Source organism: Podarcis melisellensis (genome assembly GCF_964234715.1).
Source record: "Podarcis melisellensis genome assembly, chromosome: 15".
Lineage (NCBI taxonomy): Eukaryota > Metazoa > Chordata > Lepidosauria > Squamata > Lacertidae > Podarcis > Podarcis melisellensis.
The window spans coordinates 28,373,163-28,398,202 of record NC_138532.1 but is presented as its reverse complement, the minus strand read 5'-3'; the positions used below and the strand labels follow the sequence as shown (position 1 = coordinate 28,398,202).

Below are 25,040 nucleotides of genomic sequence, written 5' to 3'. Positions count from 1 at the left end.
ATTTCTGGGTTAGCGGAATGTGTAACCTGAAGCATATGTAACCTGAAGCGTATGTAACCCGAGGTACCACTGTATTTCTTGAGAGGTTTGTGGAAGAGAGCATCTTTGAAATGTGGTCCATGCCCTTCTTAAGTTAGTCATCTTCCTCTAGCTCTCAATGGGAAAAAAGGTGACTGAAGGACTCCGTTTGGTTTGGCTCTGAGGGGAGGCAGGCAGATGTCAGTCACTTCTACATTCCCTGGCAGATGATATTCTTGGTGTCTTTCTCTCTCTCTGTGTGCGTGCTTAAAAAGGATTAGACCATTTCATGGAGCACAGGTCTATCACGGGCAAGCAACTGCGATAATCCAGGGGCTGCATAACTCTCTGAAAACCACACACTGGGAGGTTTTCAAGCAGAGGTTGGGTGGCCATCTGTCATGGATGCTTTAGCTGAGATTCCTGCATTGCAGCGGGTTGGACTAGATGACCCTCAGGGTCCCTTCCAATTCTATGATTCTATGCAATGTCAGGGGAGGACTGCTCATGCTTCTCTGTGCTCTTCCCAGGATGTCTCCCCACTCCAATTCCTTGTGTGACTTTTAAGGTCGAGGTGAAACTTTAGCGAGGCAACCTTGGTTTTTAAACTCCACCATTCTATGATGCTATGGTCCGAGGAAATGATCCGTCTGGTTCAGCACTGCTTTCAACAAAGGTAGGGAACCTGGGGGCCAAATGTGGCCCTTGACATTCTCCTCAGACCACACACCCCTCATCAGCCCAACTTTAGGCTCTCCTGGAGGGCTTTCGCCTGGGTCCTGGAGCTCTTGCAGGCTGTGAACGTGAGAGTGTGTGCAGGAAGCAGCCTGCAAGCTCAAAGGCAAAACTGGTACCCCTTGCTCCGCCCACTCTTGCCTTTGGCCCCGCCCACCAGGGCCACAGAAAGGAAATCAGCCCTCCAGCTGAAAGGAACAAACACCCCACCCTCGCCTGCAGCGTAGATGCTCTGCCAGGTGCAATCTGTGGTTGGAAACAGGAAGTGGCGCTTGCCGCACTGCAGAAAAAGGCGGTAGAAGCAGCAGCCAAACCTTTTGCAGAAGAGGCAGCCAAACCTTTTGCAGGGCTGGCAATGGGCAAGCTTGGCATCAGGCAATCCAGGGTGCAAGGTGAGGGATGCCCAGGGGGGCATGCAGGGCACCCACAAGGGCCAGAGGTTGCCCACATTTGATCTAGGCCCTTCCCAGCCCACCGTGTCAAATGTCCCTTCTGCGTGCAGGGTGCTTGTTCCGCAACTGAACGACTGCCCTTTCTCTGTCTGCGGCCCCCCAAAAAGTTTGCTTTGCATGTACAGTATTGAAGCTCATTTCAGCAAGGTTACTTCCAGACATGTGAGTATTTTTGGCACAATGAAAGCACTCATATACCACACTAACAGTTGCAGCCTCCCCCACAGAACCTTGGGAACTGCAGCTTGCTGGGTGCGCTGAGAGTTGTTAGGAAGCCTCATCACCCTTCACAAACTACAGTTCCCAGAATTCTTTGGGGAAATCAACAGCTGCTGAAATGGTGTGACAGTGCTTTGAATGCAGATGGTTCCAACTCTTACACACAGCAAAATCAGATCTATTGGTATTGACTTGGAACTCTTGTACAATTCAAGTGAGCAATATATTTATTGTAATATTCAACTCAGATTAAGGGACATTGAAAAACAAAACTGAGTCAGCTATAAATAAAATTTGCTCCCCCAAGTTTTATGGTTTAAATCCAACAGATAACAGGGTCACTTATATTTCAAAATGAATAATTCCAGTCCAACAAGGGCTTTTATATTACCCCGGCTGAACATTTTCCCCTTCAGCTTTTGTCAAGGGCAGATATTTAAACGTCCCCAGAAATGATAGACATTGCGGATGTTTTTTGAATGTGCCGGACACAGTAGAACATATTCTTTTCTACTGTCCATTGTACAACCAGCTATGCAAATGCATGCTACATCCTTTTCTGGGTAGTCTAACATCACAGCACAATGAAGGTATCAGATGCTATCTGTCTGACATTAACCCGGTAGTAACTGCAAGGGTGGCTGAGTTTTTAATCAACAGTACCACTCAGAGAAGTGAATGGCACTATTTGGTGGGAAGAAACTCCAATGAAAATCTTAGTTATTAAATATTTTTACATGGCTGTTTATCTGTATATATTTTAAAATTTTATATATGGATGTTTTATGATGGCCTATATTTGTAACACCCAATAAAGGTTTGAAGAAGAAGAAGAGTTTGGATTTGATATTCCGCTTTATCACTACCCGAAGGAGTCTCAAAGCGGCTCACAACCTCCTTCCTTTCTTCCCTCACAACAAACACTCTGTGAGGTGAGTGAGGCTGAGAGACTTCAGAGAATTGTGACTGGCCCAAGGTCACCCAGCAGCCGCATGTGGAGGAGCGGGGAAGCGAACCCGGTTCACCAGATTACAAGTCCACTGCTCTTAACCACTACACCACACTGGCTCTCTTAGGCGAAGCAAGCTTTGAATGCCACAGTGTGGATAAAAATGAAATAAAATGCTCTGCTGCCCCAGCACAACAACAACGAAAAAGAAAACAACATTTTGCAGCTAGGAAAGTGAAGGGGAAATATCCTGAACAGCATAGGATGAAGGAATGATGGGCAGGAAGACGCAGAAACCTCCCTCAAGCAAAGCAGGACGGCAAGGTCATTGACATGTAACTTCCCCACAGACAATCAGAAGGGCTGTAAGTCTCAGAAGACATTTGACAATAACTCCCCAACGTACAACTTCAAAGCGGGGCTCACCCCCACCAAAAAATGCAGCTGAGCAGGACTATGTGGAAAGAAGAACCTATTTCTGGTAAGTTGTGGCTTTCAGCCTCAGGTTGCAAAAACGTGAGATGTTGTCAGATGCTGATCTCTTTGCAACATGCCCTCCCTGACTTGTTGCCTCCAGGGCAGAGGAGTACCAGAAAGGGAGGCTTTTTCTTATTGCCTCAGGCCTCATGCAGAGAGGCAGAATGCTCCTAAGCACTGCATATACAAGACTGTCAAGCTGAGGACCTGAGACTAGGGTTGCCTATTTCAAAAAGTAAAATTCTTGATATCCCCCAAATGATTGAGCTTTTTTTGGGGAAATCTCCTACCCCCCCCAATTGATTTTGGAGCTGTTTTTGCTGCTTTTACCATCACGTTGCCATACATCCGGGTATTCCCTGACATTTTGCCAGTTCACCAAAATCCCCCCATGCCATTTTTACACCCGAAAACCAGGACGTGTCAGGAATTTTCCTGACATATGGCAAGCCTACCTGAGGCCTACCTTTCCACAAAACAAACTCAGACAAGGTCAGACTGCAGAGTCGAGTCTGAGAAGTAGACAAGCATGTGGTTGTCTCTGAAAGCTGCCACTCTGGGACAAATGCAATGCAAGTTCACAAGAGCTTTTGGAGAAATGAGGACTACCCAAGCCAACCTCTCCCTACACCATCATCATCATCATCACCATCAGCATATAAATTTATATACCCCCTTCATCCAAAGATCTCCATCAGCTTTTGTCCTGGACCCACTCATTTTTTTATTTCTCATCCAGCTGGCTGGTGGCCCTTGGAAGGCTGCACACAAGGTAATGTGGCCCTTGAGCTGACAAAGGTTCTCCACCCGTGCTGTACACAGTACCGACTGGCTAGTGCCCACAATGTTACTAAGAAACCTCTCTCCCTCCATAATCCTTGCAGCAGCTTTCCTCTTAAAGTAAAATTTCAATAATACAGTGAATTGGCCGATCAATGTGTGAATGTTTATGCAGCACTTTAAAACATTTTAAAAATTGGGCAGTCTGCCTAAATGTGGGCGGGGAGGGGGGTAGGAGGAAGGCAGGCTCACATAAAACTTGGGAGTTTACAGTGGGCTCATGTGACAGCTGCCTCCATTTATTTATTTCTTGCAGGTTTCTAGTCCTTATGATTAAGGAAAGGACATGTCCGCACAAAACCTGGAAGCCAGAGGAGGACTTGTGTCAGTAAATAATGGGTTTATAATCCTTGTTCATTCCCCAGGCCTATTAAAATTAGAATAAAGTTAGCAAACGAGGAAAAATAATGTGGAAATACATTTGATTTGCATAGTTGATTTGGGATGTGAGTTCTTTTGGTAGTGCCTTGTTCCACCAGATGCATCTAGCAACCTGGCAGCCTCAGCTGTTCTTAATTTTGCCTCTCCTGAAAGGATCAAAGCAATTGGTGATGGACTGCCCTGCCACTATCAGTTGTGGCTCCAAGGGCTTCCGAAATGGGAGTCTTCCTCCAAGTTTTGCAACAGTGGCTCATCCCCTGCTCCCTTTATGCCATTTGTACTGAAGATTCTCTCCCAGCATCAGCAGCAAAAATATGATAGCTCCTTAGAAACATCTTTGGAACTCCAGGAGAGTGATAACATTCTTGCACAGAGGCTTGCATCAAAACCATCTCTCTTTCAAAAGACCAAAAGCCTGGGATTTATGGCCCAGCGACAGCACCGTATAATCTCATCTCATCTATCTAAAAAAAACTATGGAAGATTTTCCTTTCTGGGAGTTATGCTGCCTGCTTTACTGAGCAAAGAAGCAGCATCTTCCCTGAGAGAGGGTCTCACCTAACACAAGAGCTGGCACTCAGCAGCTCGTTCCAATATTTTGAGTGACTATGACTTTACTTGAATGGCATTGATGGTTTCGAAGGAATTTGTTGCTATACACTACTGTGCTTTTGATGTCATAGACACTGCAATGCTTGTTGCGTTTTTAATGGCATTGCGGTTGCGGAGAGCTGCTTTGAGCTCGACGTCTGCTGTTGGAAAAGGGGAATGCAAATAGTGAATCGAGCACGTGAATAATCTTGCTTTGGGCACCAAAGGCCCAAATTCTTCTGAGGAAGGTAAAATGACTCCCCACACCAAATAGGTTCGAATTCAGTTACAGGATGGCATTTAAAAAAAACATTCAAAACTATACTCTGTAAGCTGCAGTAGGTGCTTCCAGGTAGGCCTTAAACTGTGCAGTCAGCCATCTTGTTCATTCAGGAAGGTTTTCCCCCCATGAGTGATTTTTGTCCTGCATTGTACTTATCTTGGGCTGTTTTATTCCCCACCACAGGAAGTCCGAATAGGGAGCAAAAGACCCCTTCCATGCTCTGTGGATGGAGATATGGGAAGATATAAAGCCATAAGAATAGCCAAATGGATCAGACCAAAGGCCCTTCTAGTCCAGCATTCTGTTCTCACAATGGCCAACCTGTGGGGGAAACTGACAAGTCGGATGCTGCAGGGTTCTGTCCTGGGCCCATTGTTGTTCAACATCTTTATAGATGACTTGAATGGAGGTACTGAGGGTTTGCTCATCAAATCTGCAGATGACACCAAACTGGGAGGGGTAGCTAATGCCACAGAAGACATGAAAAAAGTACTTTATTTTATCTGTCCCGAATCTCCCAGCCATAAAGACAACCGAAAAGGATGGAGATGCTTTCAACAGCCTGAATAATCCTTTGCCACCCCTATTTCTTGAACCTGTGTCAAACCCCTGACTACCACCCCCCACGGTTCCCATCTGGAAGAGCCGGGGTCTTTTTTGACAGCCGGAGCCAAATCCTGAGAGTGGCCCCCACAAATTGCACACACATGTGCAGTCAGAGCAGAAGTGAAACTGAGCACCTAGAGATACACACAAATATAGGACTTCCTTGCCTATGTGAAGCCGTAAGGCAGACGGGGGAAAACCCCCCACCTTAAACCCCATTAAAATAAAAAAAGGAAAAGAACAAAGAGGGGGAAATCCTTGCAGGTTACTGGTAGGAGTCAATACTGTCTAAGTAAACACTGCTAGTGTGATGTGTGATCTCAGAATGGGCCCTGGACAGCAATGGGCTTGATTCAAATTTTAGTTCAGCCCCAAACGCTGAGTGGCCTGAGGCAACTGTCCTTTCGCCCAGCTTTCTCTGTCAGCCTGCTCCCAGATGGGCCTATTTGGCCCTTGAGTCTGACATTGCAGGCCTGGGTCTCTGCACCCTCATTCCATGAGATCAGGCTAATGGGGACTGGATGCAGGGCCTTTTCCGTGGTGGCACCAAGAGAGTGGAATATCTTCCTGATGTTTAGTCAGAATCTCATTTCTTGTAGCTTGAAGCCATTTGTTTGAGTCCTGCCCTCTGAAGCAGGAAAAAACAAGCTTGTTCCCTCTTCCATGTGACAACCCTTGAGATATTTGAAGATGGCTATTGTAACTCCTCTCAGTCTCCTGTTTTCCATGTTAAACATGCCCAGCTCCTTCAACTGTTCTGCATAAAGGCTTGGCTTCCAGACTCTTGATCATCTTGGTTGCCCTCATCTGCACACGTTCTACCTGGTCAACATCCTTCTTAAATTGTGGTGCCCAGAACTGAACACAGGACTCCAGGTGTGCTCTGACCAGTTCAAAGAGGTTCCTACACACACATCTTCTATCCAGGCAACCAATAGGGATTATCACAATGCAAGGGCACCCTGCAGCAAGGTGAAAGCATGTAAGGAGGGGGCGGGGCCAGAGCAGTGAGGGGTGGGGCCTGGAAGAGGAGGCGTGGCATTGGAGAGGCATAACCTGAGGAGACTGCTGAGGGCTAGGAACAGGTGCACCAACCCCTGAGATCCCCTACTCCTGGTCCAGAGAAATCCTTGTCCTGCTTCATGGTAAGGCTGAAGAAGAAAACACTTGTATCCAGCTATATAATAATAATAATAATAATAATAATAATAATAATAATAATAACAACAACAACAATAATTTTATTATTTATACAAAATTATATTATATTTTATAAAACTATTTTATAATTTTATTATTTCCCCAGCCACTCTGGGTGGCTCCCAACAGAATATTAAAAGCACAATATGCAGTGGTACCTCTAGTTATGAACCTAATTCATTCCGGAGGTCCGTTCTTAACCTGAAACTGTTCTTAACTGGAGGTGTGCTTTTGCTAATGGGGCCTCTTGCTGCCGCTGTGCCGCCAGCACACAATTTCCGTTCTCATCCTGGGGCAAAGTTCTCAACTCGAGATAACTCTTCCAGGTTAGCAGAGTTTGTAACCTGAGGCGTTTGTAACCTGAGGTGTTTGTAGCTGGAGATACCACTGTATTTTGATATAACTAGCATCCTCTTAAACCTTTAATACTGAAGGTGAAGAAGATGATGTAAACAATATCTGTACTTCACTCAGTCACAGCCATGGGGTGTTGTTTCTTTGTTTCCCTTTGATTGGTTTGTACATCCCATTGAGTTTCTGAAGTTGCATTTTCAAGAAGAAAGGAACAAATATTTAAGAACAAATGGACCCCCAACAAGAAAAGTTGCAACCTGCAAAAGCTTTGCAGCATGAAAAGGGTGTGTGGATGCATACAGAGGAAGTGGTGGTGGCACAGTGATGATGAGAGGAGGCTTTTGACAGTCAACAACAGTTGTTGCACAGAGGAAGCCACGGAAGAAACCCCTGCACTTGTTACAACATTTTACCTTAAGAAACAGAAGGGTGTTGGAAGAAGAGCATCTCCTGGGTCATAAGAACATAAGATGAGCAATCTGGATCAGGCCAAAGGGGAGGGGGCTACCTAGTCCAGCATCCTGTTCTCGCAGTGGCCAACCAGATGCCTCAATAGGAAACACACAGGCAGGATTTGAACACAAGATCCCTCTCCCCTTTTGTGGTTTCCCGGAACTGGAATTCAGAAGCATCACTGCCTCTGACCTTAGAGGCAGAACACACGCATCCTGGCTAGTAGCCATTAATAGCCTTCTCCTCCTTCATGAATTTCACTAATCCTTTTTTAAAGCTATCTAGGTTGCGGGCGCTGTGGGTTAAACCACAAAGCCTAGGACTTGCCGATCAGAAGGTCGGTGGTTCGAATCCCCACGACTGGGTGAGCTCCCGTTGTTCAGTCCCAGCTCCTGCCCACCTACCAGTTTGAAAGCACGCCAGTGCAAGTAGATAAATAGGTACCGCTCTGGCAGGAAGGTAAACGGCGTTTCCGTGCACTGCTCTGGTTCGCCAGAAGTGGCTTAGTCCTGCTGGCCACATGACCCGGAAGCTGTACGCCTGCTCCCTCGGCCAATAAAGAGAGATGAGCGCCGCAACCCCAGAGTCTGCCACGACTGGACCCTTTACCTTTCAGGGGTCCCTTTACCTTTACCTTTAGGTTGGGGGCCATCACTGCCTCCTAAGGAAGCAAGTTCCACCATTTAACTATACACTGTGTGAAGAAGGACTTTCTTCTATCTGTCCTGAATCTCCCAGCATTCAGCTTCATTGGAAGTCCATGAATTCTTGTGTTATGAGAGAGGGAGAAAAGCTTTTCTCTGTCCACATTCAGCACACCATGCATAATTTTACAGACCTTTATCATGTCTCCTCTTATTCACTTTTTCTCTAAACTAAAATAATAATAATCCCAAATGCTTCAACCTTTCATCAAAGGGAAGTCACTCCATGCCCTCGATCCTTTTGGTCATCCTTTTTTGAACCTTTTCCAAGTCCACAGTCTCCTTTTTGAGCTGAGGCAGCCAGCACTGTACACAGGATCAGGCAGGCCCTGGTTCCACCTGGTCCAGCTGAGCTTGGCCAAAGCAGGGCACTCTGAAGATTTGGTGGACTCAAGCTGCCATAGCTAAGGATGATGGGAGTTGTAGTCAACAACAGCACAGGGCGAGGGGAGCTGCACAGCGCATTGGCTGTTCCTGACTTGCCAGAAAGTGGCCCACGAAGGTGGAAGCAGCAGCAGCCTGCTTCCCTAGTTAATTGTCCTCAGCATCAGGACCGCTTTACACTGAGCTAGACCACTGGTCCATTCTAGCTCAATACTCTTGACACTGACAGGCAGCAGCTCTTCGGCGTTTTAGGCAGGAGACATTCCCAGCCCTACCGGAAGATGGCGGGGCTTGAACCCGAGGCCTTCTGCATGCAAAGCAGATGTTCTACCAATGTGCTAATTCCCTTCCCTGATGCAACAGCCCTCAGGAGAACATGGAGTTTCCTTCTGCCTCACCATCACAAGCAGGAGCCATTGCCAGGGTCCTCCCCGCGGGTGCATGAGTTCCATCCCCTGTAAAATCAACCCCACATATGCCGGCGGCCATGATTATTCTTAGCATCATAAATTTATTTATACCCCACCTTTTTCCCTGAAAGGGACTCTAGGCAGCTTACAAATACAAATAAGAATAGCTAAAAATATAGGGGGAAATTATTTTTAAAAACCCTAAACATTGATAAGAGTTAAAACACACACATACTCTCTCTCTCTCTCATCCATTAAAATCACACAGATGATTACAATAAAAGCAACACAGCCAGGACCACATTGCGTGTCTTTGAATTCTAAAGCTGATAAATAAATAAATTCAGCAAGTCGTCATCACTTTGAGCATTTGATGCAAAGTCTTTTTGTAATGCTAACAACAATCCTCTGAGGGAGGCCAGTACTAGGATTATTACCTACAAGTTCACCTTACTCCATATGTACCCACTTGACTGCATTGGCGGAACTGGAACTGTTACATGTACCACATGACACCTGCAAGAATTTGTTAGTGGCACAACTTGCACCTTGGAACTCCCTGCCTCTTGAAACCAGGCAGGAACCTTTGCTGTACCCTTTTCGGCACCTGCCGAAAAACACTCTCTTGTTTTGTCAAGCCTGTCCGGGTGCCTAGAAAGTTGGGGGGCAGGTTTCATCTGGTTCAATCTATTAACTTTCTGAAAGTCTTAAATTGCTGTTACTCTTTCCCTATTGGTTATTTTACTGTTTCACATTTTTTTTGGTAAACCTTTCTTTTTAAAAAACAAACAAACAAGCAATGTGTCAATTTCACGAAAAGGATAAATGAATATTCCCATTTTGCAGACAGCTAGGGTAGATAACTGAGGCTGAACGATAGAGACCATGTGACGGGGTCAAGAACCAAAGCCGGGCTTCTAGAATCAACATTCCCTCTACACAGTGTGACATGATGGCAGGAAAAAAAGGATTCTGCGGTGGGGAAAGAGGAAAATGCCTTTGTCAGAACCAAGAGGAGACCTACCTGTGCTGTGATATTCAAGCCCCGTGGGCACTTCCTGGATGGCAGCTTCGTCCCAGAGTGGGTAGAATGCCCTCTGCTGGTAGCAGGTGGACTGGAACCCACAGGTCGCCCACGGGTCTTCGTAAGGGTTGACATCTCCCTGCCTCTGTGGGAAAGAGAAGCACACCTGGCTGAGCAAAGGTTTCCAGAGGAATGACGCCGAAGGCAGTCACCTCAAAGTGTGCAAGCTGCGAAGCGTGCAGAGGACCACGATGATCAAGGGTCCAAGCTTTGTGAGGACCAGTCGAGGAAGTTAGGGATGCTTAGCCCGGAAAAGTGGAGTCCAAGAGGAGATACAAGAGCCATCTTTTCAAATATCTGAAGGGCCGCCACATGGAGCAAGCTTGTTTTCTGCTGCTCCAGAAGGTAGGATCTGAACCAAGGGACTCAAATTGCAAGAAAGGGGATCCTGACTAGACATTAGGAAGAACTTTCTGGCAGTCAGGGTTGTTTGACAGTGGAACGGACTCCCTCAAAAGGTGGTGGACTCTGATTCATTGGAGGATTTGAAGTAGAGGTTAGATGACCACTTGTCAGGGATGCTTTGGTTGTGATTTCTTCATTGCAAGAGGTTGGACAAGATGAGCGTTGGGGTCCTTCCCACTCTACCATTCTATTGTTCTTTGAGCCTGGATACAGTGGTACCTCGGGTTACAGACACTTCAGGTTACAGACGCTTCAGGTTACAGACTCCGCTAACCCAGAAATAGTACTTCGGGTTAAGAACTTTGCTTCAGGATGAGAACAGAAATTGTGTGGTGGCGGCAGTGGGAGGCCCCATTAGCTAAAGTGGTACCTTAGGTTGAGAACAGTTTCAGGTTAAGAATGGACCTCCAGAACGAACTAAGTTCTTAACCCGAGGTACCACTGTAGCTTTGTTTGTTAGAGCATGCTGCTGATAACAGCAAGGTTGCAGGTTCGATCCTTGTATGGGACAGCTGCCTATTTCTGCATTGCAGAAACTGTCCCATTCTACAGTTCTGTGATTCTTTGAAAGTGACTGGTGCCTTGGCAAATGCTTCTACAAAGTGCACCCTGGTCCACTTTGGGACCAGAGCAGGGATAGGGAGCTCCTAGGGCTGAATAGGGCACATGTGGCTCTCCAGCTTTTTCTGGGCAGCTTTGGGATTCTCCCTTAGCTATCCCTTCCCCAGGTCAATCCAGGTCCGCCTTGACTGCTCTTATCCAGCTGGACTGGGCCCCTGAACTGGAAAGATGCTCCATCTGGAGATGGGGAGAACCGGGGGGGTGCACAAACCTCCTATCTGGACTGTACAATGGGAAAACCCACTACTGAATGTGGCTCCCAGGTGGTTCCACACCGAGAAAGGACAGCACACAAAACACCAGCTCTTTGCAGTGTTTGTGTGATTCTCCCTCTCTTTCCCACACAAGTCAAGAGAGACAGAAAGGACTGAACATGCTGCAAATCATTAGATTATGAAAAGAAAACAGTCTCAACATAAATGTTGGCAATGCTGCCATAGGGCCTTTTCAGTGGTGACTCCCTGATTGTGGAATCACCTCCCCAGTGAGGTGCGCCTTTCTCCTTCCTTATTAACTTTCAGGATGAATTTGAAAACATCCCTGTTTACATTTGGTGGCTGAGGAAAGACCATTCCCGGCTACCTTGAGATCAATGGACGGAAGAATATTTTAATCGGAATTGCCTTTAGAATGTTCTTCAATTGAAACTGTGTAAAGTGAAACTTTAGATGTTTTTAACTAAAATTGTTTTTAGAATGCTTTGCCGTGCTTTTGTTTTGAAATTGGGCGTGCGTTTGCCGTCCGGGGCTCCTTTGGGAGGAAGGGAGGAATATAAATTCAATGAATAAAAACAGTCAACCGTTCTTCTATGAGCAGATAAAAACATATACGCAGTAATAACAAGGTCAAGTCTCATGGGTCAGAGAACGCCTGGGCAAAATGAGAGGTCTTTAGAAGACATTAGAAACATGCCCTGACTCCAGTGGTGCAATCGGGGCAGGACTTTAGGGCAGGTGTCCAGGGGCCCACTCAGCAGAATGAGCTGGAGGAGCCCCCAAAGTACAGTGGGGAGGGGTCCGGCTTCCTACAGGTTGAAGAACGGGAAGTGATGCACATGTGGTTGTATTCAATGTTAGTCCTACTCAGAATAAACCCTGCGAAATCCATGGACACAACTCCATTGTCCTTCCTTGGAGGTTTTTAAGCAGAGGTTGGATGGCCGTATGTCAGGGATGCTTTAGCTGAGATTCCTGCATTGCAGGGGAATTGGACTAGCTGTCGCTTGGGGGTCCCTTGCAATGCTATGATTCTATAATGCAGGGATTTTGGGGGGGGGACTCAAAACCCCAGATGTTGCAGGACTCCAGTATAACCAATGGGTGGTGCAGTCCAACAACAACTGGAGTACCACAGATTCCGCATCCCTGACTTGAAAAGATGGGGCCATGTAAGAACTATTATAGCCTTATCAAACTATTGGTCCACTTAGCTCAGTAATGTCTACACTGACTGGCAGCATCTCTCCCAGATTTTCAGCAAGGGAGAACTTAGCAGGGATCGAACCTTCTCTCTTCTGCATGCAAAGCTATGGCCTTTCCCCTAAATCCAGCATCTGAAACTGCCCCATAGCCTGCATCTCTGTTTGGGCATCTCTGCCTTCCAATACTCTGGAAGCAACCCAACGTTAACGCTCTGGCCGGACTCTTGCAGCCTGTTTCAAAACGGAGGGCGGCTTTCTGCAGCCCTTGCTGCCCCACCCATATCCTTCCACCAGCACAGCGGCGGCACTGTCACACGTCCCTGTCCCCCAGGGAGCTGGGGGAGGCTCAGCTATAGGAAGCGACAGGAAGGCAGGAATAATTTTAGACAAACAACGCCAGGAACTCTGTTTCTTTTTTAAAGTAAAAGAAAAAAAAAAGAAAATGGACAAGAAAACTCCCTGGAAGTTGCTGCCACACGAGACCGCCCTTTGGAACAGATCTTAGGTCACAAAGAGAAGCTGCTTTTGGGGAGGGGTGGCTTAACTGGTGAAGGAGCAACCTTTGAGCCCAGGCTTGGAATTGGCCATTTGCTGCATCTACCGTGAGTAGGACCGTAGCTCGGTGGTGGAGAACTTGCCTTGCATACAGAAGGTTCCAGGTTCAATCCCTGGTGTCTCTAGGTAGGGCAGACAGAGAAATTTGCTTGAAACCCTGGAGAACCACTGCCTTCCACAGTGGGGACATTGGTTTCTGGGCAGGAGTTGATCACAGTGTGGATTTGCCATGTGTGCCTTCCTCTTAGCATGTTTCTCCCTTGTGTCCTGAGTTCGAGTGTCTTCAAAGCCCATGACACCTTTGGTAAAGGCTGTTCTCCAAATGGAGCACTCGCAGGCCAGTGTTTCCCAGTTGTCAGTGTTTATCCCTGACTACTGGTCCTGTTAGCTAGGGATGATGGGAATTGTAGTCGCAAACATCTGGAGGGCTGGAGTTTGCCTATGCCTGGGGTAGATCTTAGGTCAAGTGCGGGGAGGCAGCCAGGGCTGCAACAGAGACGCTGGGGTGCAATCCCACCATCACATTCTCCCACTGCCATGCATTGATTTCCCACATTTGCATTGCTCCAAAATCTTCTGATATTTCTTTGGCTCCATATGTATATTCACGGCTATACATTTCAGGAAAGAGTACATGCAAGCCATGTCTCTGAGTGCATTATGGGCCCGGAATGCCAAACAGGATTAATCCAGAAACTGACTAATGCTTCTGGAGAGGATTCCCACGCAGGCTCAGCTTCCACCGATATCAGAAGTTATTAGGATCAAGCCCTGCAAGGGCGACATGCGAAATTCTGACTCCATCAGAGCAACCACAACATTCCCCGGCTCGGAAATAACACTGTCTACAGCTCACCACGGAGTCAGAATCCTCAAGCAACAAAACTGCCAAAGCTGGCCTTGGAAGAATTCCACCGTGGAGCATGGCTACCAGTAACTGGATGCCATCACAAACGTCAAGATGATCCAGGAGGGTCAACGTAAGCAAACCGGGGAGATTGACGGACATGTGCGTTGTTGGGAACCCTTTGGCCAAGTTGCCCTTAGTAGCCCCAAGTGCATGAGAGGCAACTTTGAGACACCCAGGGGAGGGAGATGGACACTCAGGGTTGCCTCCAGCACTTGCCCTACTCAGAGTAGAATCACAGAAGTGTAGGGGCTGGAGGATCAACTACTAATTCAACCCCCTGCAATGCAGGAACATGCACCTGCCCCACATGGGGATCAAACCTGCAACCTTGGCGTTATCAGCCCTAACCAACTGAGCTATATGGTGCTGTATGAGCTGCAATGCTTCCCCCCCCTTAGAAAAACAGGCGCCAGTACTCACCATGAAGTTGTTGCAGTACCCTTGAGCACTCCCTTAAAAAGAGCATTGGCTATATGAGTTATATGAGGCATCATTTAGCCCTCGTAATGCAGGTATCACAGCTTAAGAATCCCTGACAGACAACTCCCTGGGGTGGAGGTGGGGATTATGTTTTGTATGTTACAACGCTACGTGTTTTTTTATTTTTATATTGTAAACTAACCTGTGATCCTCGGTTGAAGGGCAGTATATAGGTTCATTTATTTCAATGTGTCTACTCTAAGTAGAACCTAATTGGATGGGTCTACTCCCATGTTAGAGACGCGGGTGGCACTGTGGTCTAAACCACAGAGCCTAGGACTTGCCAATCAGAAGGTTGGCGGTTCGAATCCCCGCGACGGGGTGCGCTCCCATTGTTTGGTCCCAGCTCCTGCCAACCTAGCAGTTCAAAAGCACGTCAAAGTGCAATAGATAAATAGATACCGCTCTGGCAGGAAGGTAAATGGCGTTTCCATGCGCTGCTCTGGTTCACCAGAAGCGGCTTAGTCATGTTGGCCACATGACCCGGAAGCTGTACGCCGGTTCCCTCGGCCAATAAAGCGAGATGAGCGCCCCAGAGTCGTTCACGACTGGACCTAATGGTCAGGGGTCCCTTTACCTTTACTCCCATGTTGCAGAAGGTTTGTGGGGGTTTTTTTTGCACCCGTTGCCTGGCTACAGAAATGCACAGAATAATTCAGAGAAGTGCAAATCTCATAGGAGGACTGGGTTTCAATGCACGGATTGTGTCAGAAAACAAGAATGAGGCAACCCTATGGTGTGTGTGTAAAAACCATCAACCACAGCCCTTAAAAAACACCACAATGTATTTCCCCCATCCCACCCCACTGCTAACCCCAAAAGCAAGCAGGACAATGTCACCAATGGCTTAAACAAGCAGGTCTTTCAGAAATAATTCGGCACACAAGGGTGTAGCCAAGGGGAGGCAGCCGCCCCCCTAGATCAATAAAATTAAATAAAGATACATAGCTAACTGAGGTTATGCCCCCTCTAACAAAAGGCCTATCCTGTCCCGTCCCCGCAACAAAAATCCTGGCTACAACTCCTGTTTGCCATCTATGGAAAGAAAAGGTGTAACAAGGAAACAGCTTGTGGGGGGTGATAATGGGGGAGGCCAGTTGCCTAGATGGGCCAGACCTTGGGACAGCTGAGTTCAGGGGAAGGAAACTCTTTTTCCTGTTATCCCAAAATAATAGCAGGCTCAGCAGACCTTCTGCCAATGACGTGTTCTGCATTCTCTCCCGGCTTCTGAGGCTCTTCTGCCTCACATGAGAAACACCCCAATAACAAACAGGACCTTATTTTCTTTGAGTGCCATCTCACAGTGAGACCACAGCTCTAGGCTCTGCAAAGTCCCCTCGGAGCATTCAGGAATCTACCAGGTTCCAACTAGTTTCCCAGGGTTGAACTGCAAAGGTGGCGTTTGTGGAAAAAGCCAATGCCAGGGGGCATATCGATGCGTAAATGACAGAGCCTGGAGGTGATGCCCAGTGGCTGGGGGCAGATTGGGACTGAAGCCCAATGTTTTTGCACATGTTTGGGGACAGACCCCAGCACAAAAGCATTCTGTACACTGAAGACACCTTTTTCTGAGAGGAGGCACAAAGGCTTTCCCTTTACTGGCAGCTGGCCCCAAAGCAAAGGAATCAGAAAACCAGCCTCCCACTCTGGTTGACTGGCAGCTCCCAGTGTGAGGGTCACACCCTGCAGAGATCTCACTCCTTGACGGAGGCTGCTCACATCTTCAGATGTGAGTCACCGGTCTAAGCAGGCTGTGCTTGCAATGGAAGGCAGCAGGGAATGTGAAACTCACAGCACCCCTTGCCTTTCACATGAATCAAGACCGACACCCCGAGATCCTTCCTGCATGAGCACCAATTAAAAGGGGGAGGATACCCTGAATGCCTGTAACCACACCAAGGCATGTGTGAAGTGGACTATCAGGTGCTGAGATATCAAGGGGGTGAAATGCACGCATGAACCAAGCCCAACCTCCAAGTCCATTTCTTTAAGTTCACTTAGAAAACCAGGAAGTTTGACTTATCGAAGGATGATTTGTGTTCTGGCTTGCATCTTGTTTCATAGAATTGTTGGGTTGAAAGGGATCCTGAGGGTCATTCAGCCCAACCCCTTGCAATGCAGATTTGGAAAGTACAGATTATGTAAGATTGCCTTCAAATACACACTGAATCAAATTTCTCTCCCATCTCCAGCCTATATAGAAGACTGCTTACTCTGAAGTCTGAGTGAGCTCAGTGGAACTTATTTATAGAATCACAGAATTGCAGAGTTGGACGGGATCTTGAGGATCATTCTAGTCTCACCCCCTGCAATGCAGGGATATGCAGCTGTCCCATGCAGGGATTGAACCTGCCACCTTGGTGTTATCAGCACCATGCTCTAACCACCCAAGCAAGCGCTCACAGAATTGAATCCTCTGTTTATTCTGAATGTTTAAACTCAGTTGATTTGAACCCTGGCTGAGATCGGTTCATTCCCTGCCTTGTGTTGCCTCCCCACCCAAATATTGTGCCCAGCAAAGCCTTCCTTACCATCACAGCAGGGCGGGCCAGAGGATAGGGGGCTGGGCTTCCAATAGTCGTATCCATATAGTAACTCATCATCTTTGAGGCACCTGCAGAAATGGGAAAGGACCTGTTAAACGAATTCCCAAGAGATGGACATGATGCAGAAGGTGGATTCTCTTGTCTGCGTGGCCTTTAGGCTTTAGCCAATGTTCTCTGTCTGCTGGTCCAAAGACCCTTACGTAGAGTGGGCGGTTGGGTTGTAATGTTGTGCAACAGAGGAACTGAGCACAAGTCTGTCGTGCAACAAAATTACCAGCAACCTGCTTATGCATTCTCTTGAGCAACAACATCCCACTAGTGCAAGACCTTTCACCAACAGAGCAAGGATCCCGCTACATGACTTTAACTTAGCGCTAAACTAGAGACAACCCTCTGTTCATTGGACTGGGGCTTCTGAAAAGATGAGGTTGCTGGTACTATTATTATTTAATTGCTTTTTACAGACTGCCTCAAATCAACTTACAAAATATTAAAATGCATAGCAACGGAAGCATTTGAAATTCATAACATGGAGTAAAATATAAAAACAATAAAAGTGTACATCAACGATAATAAAATGAATCTGATTCTACCAAGAGCTGAACTCCAAACCAGGCCATACTACATTATGATTAAATGAATATCCAAACACCTGAATGTTTAGGTCTGGGAGATAATGTTGGCGATGTTGAGCCCAGGTAAGTTTCCCTGGAAAGAGTGTTCTGTAATTGGGGAGCTACTTTCTTTCATTGCCACCCTTCATAGCTCCCTCACCGGAGACACACAGACAATGGCTTCTGGTGACACATGTAGGGTTCAGGTAAGTTCGTAAGGAAAGAGGTTTGGGGGCCCCAAGCTGCAGAATCAAGATGGCGGACTGAACCTTAAAAAACCTCCCTGGTTTCTTAGAATACTAAACAATCCAGGGAATGAGTCTGCTATTATATTCCTCCCCTTCTCTCAATGGCAGAAGTTTGAGTGCAGTGTCAATTTGATATTTTGTGAACATACAAAACACGGTCATTTTTCATCATTTCAAAGCCTCATCCCCAGCAATATTTGAGACTCTTCACTCTGAAGGAAACTGGGGAGTTCTTTAAAGCTCAAAGGGAAAGCAGATTTCAATTTATTAGGATGATGGGGGCAGTTAAAAAAATGAAACAAATCCTTATGGTTGACTGTGACATGAAACAGCTGGCAAGAAAGGCAGAAACTGGTAGTTTCATTTCTTTCTCTGAAGGGCTAGAAATATCTCAATTTAAGCATCTTGGACTCTTCTCACTGATGGATGGATGGATATTCCTGAGATTATACAAGCAATAAAGAAAGCAGTGAGACATGCAATAGTATAGAACCAACACATATGAAAGTATGCAGAGCTCTGGCAAAATGTGCACCATCTACGTAAGTAACAAATATTTCAATTACGAAAGAAGAACACACAAACAAAATATCCCAGAGCTAAGCTATGGTCATTGAAAGCCCACTTTAACTAGTTCCTCAGTTATAGGGAAGGCTGAAGTTGGCTGCTTGGATGAAACAGCAGGAGGACGATCCAGCGCTGAGATCAATCCAACCACCAGGGAAGGTCTTTCTCTGGTCCTCGCTGTTCTTTGATGGTTTGGGGTGAATTCCAGGCTATGATAGTCTGCTAGGGAGAGTGGTGATGTGTCTGGACTACAACTCCCATGATCCCTGACCACATGGGCTAGGGCTGATGGGAGTAGAAGGCCAACAACATCTGGAAGGCTACATGTTTTCCATCCCGGATTTAACATATTTGCCCTCCCCCAAAACACAGGAAACAGTTGAATTCAATGAGACTGCAGCCCAGATAGGTTTTTGGATTTACATTTGAACCAAGATGCCCAGGATTGTATTCAACTGACTTTTATTCAGGGTAGACCCACAGAAATTAATGGTCATGACTAACTCCAGTCTATTAATTTAAATAGGTCTACTCTGAATAAGTTTGTTGAGTACAATTCTTGGAGCTTTATAGAAAACATTTGTATGGTATGAAGCTTTAATACTGAATCCTATCTACCAGTAGAGCTCCCATATTTGCAAGGTGAGCTAAATCTGGGCAGCTCCACCAAGACCTTCTTGGTCTCTAAACATTTTGCTGACACTGACCATAACTAGTAGGCTTTCTACCATTCTGTGATTCGAACTACTAGAACAGGCTTCCTCAACCTCAGCCCTCCAGAGGTTTTTGGCCTACAACTCCAATGATCCCTTGCTAGCAGGATCAGTGGTCAGGGATGCTGGGAATTTTAATCTTAAAACATCTGGAGGGCCAAGGTTCAGGAAGCCTGTACAGTGGTACCTTGGGTTACATACGCTTCGGGTTACATATGCTTCAGGTTACAGACTCCGCTAACCCATAAATATTACCTCGAGTTAAGAACTTTGCTTCAGGATGAGAACAAAAATCGGGCTCCCGTGGTGCGGCAGCAGCAGGAGGCCCCATTAGCTAAAGTGGTGCTTCAGGTTAAGAACAGTTTCAGGTTAAGAACGAACCTCCAGAACAAATTAAGTACTTAACCCGAGGTACCACTGTGTTAGAACAACAAGCCAGCTGCCTTAGGAAAGAATGAGGATTGCTCTGCAGCCGACCTTTGTCAAAACTCTTTGGCCTTTTGGTTTGGTGCAAGTAAACAAATACACAGTTACAATTACAAACAGATAGCCGAGCTGGTGACTGTGCAAAAAGTGAAGTGGAGCATGTGAAGCTAAATCTTTATATATATATTTTTAATTTCTTTTTATTGAGTTCTTTACTACAAAAAACATAAAAACATTGAGAAACAAAACAAAGAAAAATACAAACAAAAAACCCCCGAAGACAACACACATAGCAAATAAACAAACAAATCAACTCTAAAACACTAATTGACTTCCCTCCATCTCGGTTTGAGCTATACAAGCTCTTTATAAATGAGCTAACATGATCACCCACATCCCAGGGATTTAGACCAGCCAATCAGATATGGTGGTAGGAATAATCCTAATAACAACAGGTAGTATAGAATGAAGTTGTACTCAAAAATAATGAACTTAAGTTAGTCAGATCCATTAACTTCAATGGACCTTCTCTGAGCAGGACTAGCATTGGCTACAACCTGTTATTCTTACTACAGCAGCAGCATTTCACAGTGTTCAAAGCACATTACCTTTTAAACTTCTAAGTAAGGTAAAGGTAAAGGTAAAGGTAAAGGTAGAGGGACCCCTGACCATTAGGTCTAGTCGCGGACAACTCTGGGGTTGCGCACTTATCTCGCTCTATAGGCCAAGGGAGCTGGCGTTTGTCCGCAGACAGCTTCTGGGTCATGTGGCCAGCATGACTAAGCTGCTTCTGGTGAACCAGAGCAGCACACAGAAACGGCGTTTCCCTTCCCACCGGAGTGGTACCTATTTATCTACTTGTACTTTGACGTGCTTTCGAACTGCTAGGTGGGCAGGAGCTGGGACCAAACAACGGGAGCTCACCCCGTCTCAGGGATTCGAACCACCAACCTTCTGATTGGCAAGCCCTAGGCTCTGTGGTTTAGACCACAGTGCCACCCACGTAAGGTAGATCAATATTATTATCCCCAAGTATTATCTCTATGTTGCAAGTGGGAACATGGCTTGTCATGAGCTCATAGGGGTGGCCTTAAATGAGCCCATAGAAGGGGCAAGCTTTGAATCTGAGGCTTCCCAATTATCACATCAGTCTCACAGCCACCAGACAACACGGGGCTCTTGCCCTTTGGAATACACAACCCCAAATTGGCATCATTCTATAAGCCCACAGTGGCCAGTTTCCACTCCGCATCTCCAACAAGCAAGCCATCTATCCTGGCCAGTGAATTTGGGGAGCTACTACAGGTACAGACTCCAGTCGAGCTATACACACACGAACGAGTCCTGACTTTCTTCAATTTGGTCCAGGCGGGGGAGGGGGGACTTTTCTGCTTGTAAAATCCCATATCCTGCCTTCCTCTGCTCACCATTAGCCTCTGAGAACATGAGAGGCAGGGGCTATGAAGGCGTAATTAGTTTTGGCGAACATCACAATCAACAGCAAGGAAGAGGCGGTTGGTAAAACTGACAAGGCAGGAGGTCAAGGCAAGGGCACTTGCAAGGAACCCAACAGATTGCAGGTTGTGGGTGACCATTAAAGCCACAGAGGGCTGCTCCACTTTAGGTCTCAGTCCCAGAGCGCAGGAGCCGTTGATAATTAAAGGAAGATGTGGATGGCTGAAAAGGTGCAATGGATAGCAGGGCTCCCAAGCAATTAAACCTTCTTGGCTTTTTGTTCGTTAACTGCTTACCATTGAACCAACTAATTAACTCAGCTTAAATGAATCACAGTATCGTTGAGTTGGAAGGGACATCCAGGGTCATCTAGTCCAACCCCTTACAGTGCAGGAATCGTGAATGCACATCACTCAGATAGGTGCCTTTTTAAAGACACTTAACATATGGTCTAAAACTGGGGTCAGCAAACTTTTTCAGCAGGGGGCCGGTCCACTGTCCCTCAGACCTTGTGGGGGGCTGGGATATATTTTGGAAAGAAAAAAAAGAACAAATTCTTATGCCCCACAAATAACCCAGAGATGCATTTTAAATAAAAGGACACATTCTACTCATGTAAAAACACGCTGATTCCCAGACTGTCCGTGGGCCAGATTGAGAAGACAATTGGGCCAGATCCAGCCCCCGGGCCTTAGTTTGCCTACCCATGGTCTAAAGCCCCACCTCTCATTGTTAGGCAAAGGAAGTCCAACTTTAAGATTTTATTTCCCACACCTTCTTACAGTAACACACCAGAACCAAAGACAGACTCATAGAATTAGACAAGTGCACATCTTGAACCCTCGGCAATTAATTGATTAAAGGTTTAGCTGATGATTCTACCCATTAATTGGAGTGGGAATGGGGAGACCGGTTAGGCTACAGGCAGAAATTAATGGGATGCCAAGGGAGGAGTGCCAGCTTCCCAAAGGGCAACCCCAGCTCATGCTCTCCAGTTTGCCATGGAAGCACATCCCATGATGATGTCGTCCTGGTGCCCTTCCCTTCCCCAACTCCACACAGCTGGATGCCATGAGGAAGGAAACATCCCCAGCGATTGCATCATTTACTATGCAGTTGTATAACATGACTGGGGAGAGAAAAGAGAAGAGCTTTTGTGGGTGCTGCAGTTGGTGTGCTGGACATAATTCAGATTCACATTGTTGCTCCTGGGCTGACTTTCAGCCAGTCACCATCTTTCTGCCTAACTTACCTTGCAGGATTGTTCTGAGGATAAATTGAAATTGGGGGGGGGGGGAGGGAGAGATCCCTGTAGGAAAGGGAGCTTTTTTTAAAAAAGTGACTTGCTGTTTTCAATGACAGCCCCTGTGACCAGCGTGGTATCTGCTTCGAGTCTTCGCCTTTGGAGAATTATATATATATAAATTTAAAACTTATTAAATTTTAGATTAATTTTTTTCAAACATTTTCACAACAACCATCCATTCAAACACATTGTTTCATACGTTGCCTTCCCACCCTTACCTCAACAGAGTTTTTCTCCTGCATTATATATTCATCTACAGTGGTACCTCGGGCTAAGAACTTAATTCATTCCGGAGGTCCGTTCTTAACCTGAAACTGTTCTTAACCTGAAGCACCACTTTAGCTAATGGGGCCTCCTGCTGCCACCATACTGCCAGAGCACAATTTCTGTTCTCATCCTGAAGCAAAGTTCTTAACCCGAGGTACTATTTCTGGGTTAGCGGAGTCTGTAACCTGAAGCGTCTGCAACCTGAGGTACCACTGTATTACAAAATGTTTCTCTATTACAATTATTTTATCACTGTTCTTCCTCTGCCTTTATCTCAAATCCTGCCTGCAATTTCATTTGGCTGTATTTTTTTTTTAAGTCCACGAAAGGCCTCCATTCTTTTGCCTTTGGTATTCATTTCTGAACTTCTTGAATTGAAAATAATTGTGGTCTATACAACATCATTTGCAGACCGGGGGCAATGCATATCTTCAGTCAGGTCAAAGGGGCCAGCCAGGCCCAGAGTCAATGGAGAGGTTAGACCCAGTTATGGCTATGATCCTCATCGGTTTCCTACCTTTAATTACCCACACAAGTCATCTGTCTGCAGACACCTATAAGATGAAAGTGGCAGGCCTTCAGAGGCATTGCTCCTTAAGAGCCATTAAGCAAGGGGAGAGGGATTCCTGCATGATATTCAAAGCCTCCATGGAATTGCTGCCTTTGACAGTATCGCCCAATGCTTTTAAAAGCGTGGTAGAATCCCACATTATGTCTCAATTAGGAACTTGTGGTGGGGAAGGTAAGAACTGTTTGCCTGGGCGTAATTTTCTCACTCACATTATCTCATGCTTCCATGTTGCAGGACGAAGCTGTTCTTGTTATTAACTCTCCAGTGGGTAATTTAAAAACAAAGGGCAGCTTGATTCTTCAAGCAGTCATGCTGAAATATACATTGCTCACTCTCAGGTTAGCCCACCCCACAGGGTTGCTGGGAAGGTAAAATGGGGAGGGGGATGAACCATGCACACTACAGGAGCTCATTGGAGGAAAGGCAGACTATAAGTGCAATAAATACATACGTAAACTGGGAATTTAGCCTCAAAGAGTTTGGAGACTAGTTGCGTACAATGCACCAGGTTAGAAAACAAAATGGAAAACATAAGCTGCAGCTAAAAATTCCCACAATGCTTCCCAGAAATACTGGTCATGCTGGGAGACCGTTCTTCATATTATCTTCCTGCAGAAATGATGTATTGGCCCATTTCTGACACAGGCAACTGAGGCTGACAGCTTTGCTCTTCTTCATTCAAGTTCCATTTTCCTGCTACTACTACTAAGGAGTGGAAATGGGAAGTAGCGGGGGGGGCGGCGTGGAGAGAATGAGGATGCTTCAAAACAGACACCAAATATATCTGCATAAGAATTCTAAAGCATGCCATCTAATGTTGATGGTTGATAAGATTAATGGTAATATTTGCAGCAATTAAGGATAAGAATAAAAACATCAGGGCCGGAAGGACAGGAAGTCAAAACGAAAAAATATAAGTGCATGTGAAGTAAATTTGTTAAAACCTAATAAATCTAATAAAAAATAATATTAAAAAGGTATTTTTTGTATTATCACTACTGCTAATCAATAGGGTTGTATCGAAAGTTCTTCCCTGGGGAGACTCATTGAAACTAATTCATCATATCCATTAACTTCAACGGGTCTACTCTGAGTAGGGACACAAACCATAGCAACTAGCAGCCCAACTCTGGACACCCTGCGGCATATCCACCTCCCGAGCAACGTCAAAGCTTGAAAAATTAAATCCAGCCCCTGAGCCCAGAAACAAACTTCTTCCCTCCCTGCTTTATTCGTCACCTGTACAAAGCACCTCTCCACAGCGGGAGTCGAAATGGGTGCCTGACTCCAGATTGCAACGTTCCCTCCCTTCTCTGTAACCCCTTCCCCACGGAGTGCTGGAAGAAAAAGCGAGTCATAGGTCAGAAAGCATCGTGGGCTATCAGTGCTCCCAACCTCCAAACGGGGAGGAGGGAAGAGCAAGAAATAGGAAGAAATTACCAAGCAGTAAAGTTTTATACTGGCTTCCTTTGCAACTTGCCTGGGCAGAGAGGAGAGAGAAATGCTGCGCGCGGCTGGAGGAGGTTTCCTTGCTTTCCACGCCTGGCTCAGGACTCTGATCCAACTACCTGGCAGAGTCCTCTTGGCTGGGGCTAAAGAGGATGGAGCTACCACAATGCTCCTAGCAGAGGCGCCTCTTCAAATGGGAAGAGGGGTGTGGCCAGGGGCGCAGCAGGCAAAGGGGCAGCTGGATAAAGCCATCTTTCTCTCCCCCGCCCTCGCCCGCGCACCGCCTGCAGCAGCGCAGCAAGCAAGGGAAACCTGGCGCGGTGCCACCGACAAATGCAATTATGCAA

The 25,040-nt window shown here is 46.3% G+C and overlaps 1 protein-coding gene across 1 annotated transcript in view; it reads right to left on the bottom strand.

Moving 5' to 3' along the window:
• The window catches only part of ETS1 (ETS proto-oncogene 1, transcription factor), a 98,913-nt gene extending 74,090 nt beyond the window's left edge, over positions 1 to 24,823 (bottom strand). The window contains exons 1-3 of the mRNA XM_081889927.1: positions 24,725 to 24,823; positions 17,063 to 17,145; positions 10,081 to 10,225 (exon numbers count right to left, since the gene is read on the bottom strand). Coding sequence (XP_081746053.1) covers positions 10,081 to 10,225; positions 17,063 to 17,134 — 217 coding nt within the window. The 5' untranslated portion in view covers positions 17,135 to 17,145; positions 24,725 to 24,823. The remainder of the gene's footprint in view (positions 1 to 10,080; positions 10,226 to 17,062; positions 17,146 to 24,724) is intronic.
• Positions 24,824 to 25,040: the final 217 nt, after the last annotated feature.